The sequence below is a fragment of the Leucoraja erinacea genome, chromosome 20, assembly GCF_028641065.1.
Source record: "Leucoraja erinacea ecotype New England chromosome 20, Leri_hhj_1, whole genome shotgun sequence".
NCBI lineage: Eukaryota > Metazoa > Chordata > Chondrichthyes > Rajiformes > Rajidae > Leucoraja > Leucoraja erinaceus.
The window spans coordinates 7,651,637-7,657,788 of NC_073396.1; the positions used below are offsets into that span (position 1 = coordinate 7,651,637).

Genomic DNA, 6,152 nt, shown 5'->3' on the forward strand with positions numbered 1-6,152 from the left:
TCATGTTCATTCACTATGTATCCATGTTCTCCAGAGATGCTGCCTGACCTGCTGGGTTACTCCAGCACTCTATGTCTATCCATGTTCCCTAGAGATGTCCCCTAGCCTGCTTGGTTAGTTCAGCACTGTGCTCCCCAGAGATACTGCCTGACCCACTGGGTCACTTCAGCACTTTGTACCCATGCATGTTCTGCAGAGATGCTGCTGCACCCGCTGAGTTTCTCCAGCTTTTTTGTGTACACTCTATATATGCATGTTCCCCAGAGATAGTCCACTGGGTTACTCCAGCACTGTGTGTGTCCATGTCTCCCAGAGATAGTCCACTGGGTTACTGCAGCACTATGTGTCCATGTTCCCCAGAGATGCTGCCTGGTCCACTGGGTTACTCCAGCACTCTATATAGCATGTTCCCCAGAGATAGTCCACTGGGTTACTCCAGCACTCTATATAGCATGTTCCCCAGAGATAGTCCACTGGGTTACTCCAGCACTCTATATATGCATGTTCCCCAGAGATAGTTCACTGGGTTACTGCAGCACTGTGTGTCCATGTTCCCCAGAGATGCTGCCTGGTCCACTGGGTTACTCTAGCACTCTATATAGCATATAGGGTCTGAAGAAGGGTTTCGGCCCGAAACGTTGCCTATTTCCTTCGCTCCATAGATGCTGCTGCACCCGCTGAGTTTCTCCAGCTTTTTTGTGTACCTTCGATTCTCCAGCATCTGCAGTTCCTTCTTAAACACTCTATATATGCATGTTCCCCAGAGATAGTCCACTGGGTTACTGCAGCACTGTGTGTCCATGTTCCCCAGAGATAGTCCACTGGGTTACTCCAGCACTGTGTGTCTATCTCTGTCAGGGCAGGAGGAGGAGGAGGCGGTGCAGAGCCCAGGAAGCAGCGTCACGGTGGGGCGGGGACTGCGGACTGGTCGCGATGGCGGCCGTGGAGACCAAGGCCTCCCCCATCCAGCTGGAGGACTGCTCCTTCCTGCCCGTCCTTCACGACATCATTAAATGGTGAGTGAGAGCGGGGCCGGGGCTGCGGGGACCACCCGGGGCACAGGCTGAGAATCACCGTCCGCCCAGGCCCCGCAACCCGGCCCCGGCTCTGGCCCGCTCTGCTGGGTGGGGTGAGGCGAGGAGAGAGACAGGAGGGGAGGGAGGGGAGAGAGAGGGGAGAGAGGTAAGGGAAGGAGGGGAAGGAAGGGAGGAGGGGAGTGGAGAGAGAGAGGGGGGGGGAGGGGGGAAGGAGGGAAGGGAAGAGAGGGGGGGAGTGGAGGAGAGAGAGAGAGGAGAGGGGAGGAGAGGGGGGGAGGGGGAGGAGGAGGGGAGAAGAGGAGGGGAGTGGAGGAGAGGGGAGGAGAGGAGAGTGGAGGGGAGTGGAGGAGAGGAGAGGAGTGGAGGAGAGAGGATAGGGGATGGAAGGGGGGAGGAGAGATGGGAGGGCAGGGGAGGAAAGTGACAGAGTGAAAGGGGATTTGGGGGATGGGGGGAGCTGAGGGGAGGGGATGGAGGGATAGTTTGGGTAATGGGGAGAAGGCTGGGGTGGTATGGATGGGTATTGGGGAGGAGAGGTGGGGTGGAGAAGGGGTGGGGGGGGAAGGTAAGAGGTGGAGGGAGATGGTGTGAGGGGTGGGGGGAGAAGATGTGTGACGGGTGATGAAGATGAGTAGATTGTTGGTGGGGAGGAGATAGGATAGAAGGTGGGCTGAGGGGGTGGGCTAGGAGGTGCATTGATGGGGCGATTATAAGGTGGAGGAGATGGGGTAGAAGATGGGTCTGAGGAGGTGATGGAGCAGGATGGATAAAAGATAAGAAAATATATAATGTTGCGATGGTGGTTATTTCTTCAGCATTCCCTCGGATCAGCAATGACTTCTACCCACTGCTTTATTGGGTATAGAGGTGACTAACAAGGCCAATGTGGGATCTACACATCTTCCACAGATGTGGCAGGAGATGGATGATGGCGTGTATATGGGTAGTCTTTGATAACTTGGGTCATCTGGTGGCTTCCAAAGTGACCATCAATCACCTTCTCCCATTAGGTCAATGTTATCTCACTTTCTTGTCCACTCTAGGGGAAATTTTACAGAGGCCAATTAACCTACAAACCCCCACGTCTTTGGGAATTGAAACTGACCCAGAACACCCAGAGGAAGCCCACACGGTCACAGGGAGAACATGTAAACTCCAAACAGACAGTGCCCGAGGTCAGGATTAAACCCAGTGCTCTGGTGCTGAGAGTCACAAGCTGCACCGTTTAATTGAAAAATAATCACTTACGTCCTACATTAATGAGTAATTCCGTTGGGATTTCGTTTCTTTTGGGGCTGGGGAATTTGAACACAGCTTTACACTGTTTAGCAGTGGACATCAATAGCGATCATGAGAACCTCTGTATTTTCCAATTTTGCAGGCCACAGAGTTAATTAGATTCAGGAATACCCATCAAACAAAGATGAGAGGTTTTGCTACAGGCTGGAAGGTTGGCCACAGATGCTTTTGATTTAAATTAATATTTCCTCACTGGTTCACACTGTATCATCATGCTACATTAGTTTGAAAGTCCCCCTTTGTTGCTTGTTCCAGAATATGAATAAGAATCGCTGGCAGCAGAGCTTCTTATTTTTCATATGAATTTCATGCGATATTGCAATAAGTCCTACGAATGTCAAACATAATTTGCTGATTGATTGCTGTTTGATCAGAAAAATTAGATCACAAAACTCAGCGGGTCAGGCAGCCTCGCTGGAGACCATAGATGACGTTTCAGGTTGAGACCAGTCTGATCATCTGAAGGGTCCCGACCTGAAACATCACATATCCATCTTCTCTAGAGATGCTGCCTGGCTCACTGAAGATCTGAAGAAGGGTCCCACTCAGTGGTAGAGTTGCCACCTTACAGTGCCAGAGACCCAGGTTCGATCCTGACTGCAGGTGCTGTCTGTACAGAGTTGTTCGTTCGCCCTGTGACCATGTGGGTTTTCTCCAGGTGCTCCGGTTTCCTCCCAAAGGTTTATACGTTGGTCTGAAGAAGGGTCTCGACCCAAAACGTCACCCATTCTTTCGCTCCATAAATGCTGCCCCACCCGCTGAGTTTCTCCAGCTTTTTGCCTACCTTCGATTTTTCCAGCATCTGCAGTTCCTTCTTAAACAGGGTTATATGTTAATTGGCTTCGGTAAAAATTGTAAATTGCCCCGAGTGCGTAGGATAGTTCGAGTGTGCGGGGATCGCTGGTCGGTGCGGACTGGGAGGGTCGAAGGGCCTGTTTCCGTGCTGTATCTCTAAACTACACTTCTCCAGAAATGCTGCCTGACCCACTGAGTTACTCCTACACTCTTTTTTTTGCAAAGCTGCACCTGCAGTTCCTATCTTTCTAAAGAAATTAGAACATTGTGCTGCAGTTGGAGACTGAAGTTTTATGCATGTTTTGATAAATATTTTTTAATTGCATGCAATGATTTTTTTCTATTGCTTCTACTGCTGAGTGCAGCATGGACAAAGACAGCCAAGAAGTGCACCAAGAGCTCAACAAACTCAAGACCAAGCTGCAGGATACCAGGGACATGGTTTCGTCGATGCCTGGGATTGATGTTAATCCCGAACAACAGCAGCAGCAGCTTCAGAGCTTGCGTGATCAGGTCCGCACCAAGAACAAACTTCTACAGAAGTACAAGAGCCTCTGTATGTTTGATATCCCCAAAGCATAGGGAGCTGCTGTGTTTCACCGAGAGGGAAAATTCCCATACCGGGTTCTCTTCACTTACCTGCTGAGTGGAGAACTACAAATTGAGCAACTTTGTGTGTTTAATTATGCTTTATAGAGAACCTCGAGTTGCAAGCGCAATGCTAAACCTTGCACCAAGGGAATTGGTATTTGTAAAAATATTTATTTCGTTTAAAATAACTTTGCCATGCCTCATTATTTCCACATTTGCATTGAATAATCTTCACAGATCATTTTGAAGGTGAAGGTACATGATGCTTTAGTGAGCTGTTGTGGTTTGAGTCATCCGAAATTAATATCTTGTGCTATTTTAATTAAACACCAAAAAGTTGCAAGGGGCCATTGCTCTCAATCCACACTTCCATCATAGCGCTGCTGGCGGAGCTGCCCTAATAACCGTGTTCGATTCTGACCTTGGGTGCTGTCTGTACGGAGTTTGTATGTTCCATCTGTGGCTGTGTGGGTTTCCTCTGCGTGCAACAGTTTAAACATGCCTAGGTTCTGGGAGCAGAATTAACTCATTCGGCCCATCTAGTCTACTCCACCATGGTTGATCTATCCCTCTCAACCCCATTCTCCTGCCTTCGCCCCATAACCCCGACACCCTTACCCATCAAGAATCTGTCATTCTCCTCCTTGCGAATATCCATTGACTTGGCCTCAACAGCGGACTTTACTCCCACATTGTCTGTGTGAATTGAGTTGTAAAATTATTTATTTTTGTTGTCTGGCTGCAGAAAGCAAAGTTCCTCACAGAAAAATACAGTTCATTTGAATTGATTTAAAAGACGTGCTGGTTTGGAGGTTAATTGCCCTCTGTAAAATGCCCCTAAAGTGTTGAGGGTGGACGAGAATGAGGGATACCATAGAAACGGGTGTGAATCGATGGTCGGCATGGGCTCGGTGGGCTGAAGGGCCTGTTACCAATCTTTGAATCAATCAATTATTGGAAAATTTGGATTTGTTGCATTTCAATTCTTGCAGATTTTCGTATAAGGAAGCAGCATAGAAAACCTATAGCAGTGTTACGCTTGTAGTTGTAAAATTGGTTGTCATTCAACACTGCTGGCAGCGATCCCTGCATTATAGAGGGAGGGGTGAGTGTTCCTAGAAAATGGTTGGTATCTCAGCTTCCTGCAACATGGAGCTGTGCCATCTGTGCATGCACCAAGAAACATGCATTAGAAAAGAAATTTTGGATTTAGTTACTCTTTCTATTCCCCCACATATTCCATGGATTTAATTCCGCATCTCAAACTTTTGTGCCATGAATTCTGTAAGGGCAAATTTGTTATCTGAACAGCTATAACACGGGAGATAGACAAAAATGCTGGAGAAACTCAGCGGGTGAGGCAGCATCTATGGAGGGAAGGAATAAGTGACGTTTCGGGTCGAAACCCTTCTTCAGACTGTCTGAAAAAGGGTCTCGACCCGAAACGTCACCTATTCCTTCGCTCCATAGATGCTGCATCACCTGCTGAGTTTCTCCAGCATTTGTGTCTACTCCGATTTTTCCAGCATCTGTAGTTTTTTCTTAAACAGCTATAACACAGGAATCACCTGCACAAATTATCACGCTGAAAGAGTAACAAATATTGAAGTTTGAATCTGTAAACATGGTCATTAAATTTATGCTACACGTTCTGTATTACTGTTTGTTTTTGATTAAAGCCTTGTCATTAAATATCCAACCGAAAACATCACTCTCGGTTGTATTGATGTTAGGAGAAAGTACCTTCTCATCGTCAGTAAAAACTAGTGAAAATGCAAGACTTGTCGTCTTTCATTCCATCATTAAACCACCAGTGCTCTTCATTTGAGCTGTGTATGTGGTTCAATGTGTTACATACTGTGGAAATAGGCCTTTATTGCAACTTTTGAAGTTATTCTCAGCCATCAATGACAATGTCTAGGTAGCGGCAGAAGCTGTATAGCGTAGCCACAGATATTGGTTATCATTTAAATTATTATAAATACAGTACATACTTCATGGTTCTGAGTTGGGTCTGACCTCTAGTTCTGTTAACTTGGCAAAGCATCTAGATGTCAATTGTTACACTATCTGAGTATATTGTTACATCAACTTCATCAAAGCTCCGCAATTTATTTCACTTCAAATATGCTTTGGCCAAAAAGTTTTTTAAGATGGCATACAAATTGCTTGGTCCTTATTTGAGTTACTTTTTCATTATTGGAGTTTTCCGTTATTTGAGTTACTTTCTTGACCATTAATTTTAAACCAATTTTAAGTAGTTTAACTTGTCATCCAGCTAAAGTGGCATTTAGGATTGTTGCAACCTTGGGTACATCGATGCCAATATAGGTGGCTCCAGTTCAATATTCATTAAACTGCCAGAGGCCTTCAGGGAGTACTGTAAGCAATAAACGGATGGGGCTTCCACTGTTTTGATGCAGTCTTTAG

General features: G+C 46.7%; 1 protein-coding gene across 1 annotated transcript; it reads left to right on the top strand.

The window, feature by feature from the left end:
* Positions 1–866: 866 nt before the first annotated feature.
* med9 (mediator complex subunit 9) lies at positions 867–5,428 on the top strand. The gene is made up of 2 exons (XM_055651130.1): positions 867–1,016; positions 3,497–5,428. Exons 1-2 carry the CDS (start codon positions 934–936, stop codon positions 3,711–3,713), a joined length of 300 nt encoding a protein of 99 aa, XP_055507105.1. The 5' UTR covers positions 867–933; the 3' UTR covers positions 3,714–5,428.
* The last annotated feature ends 724 nt before the right edge of the window (positions 5,429–6,152 follow it).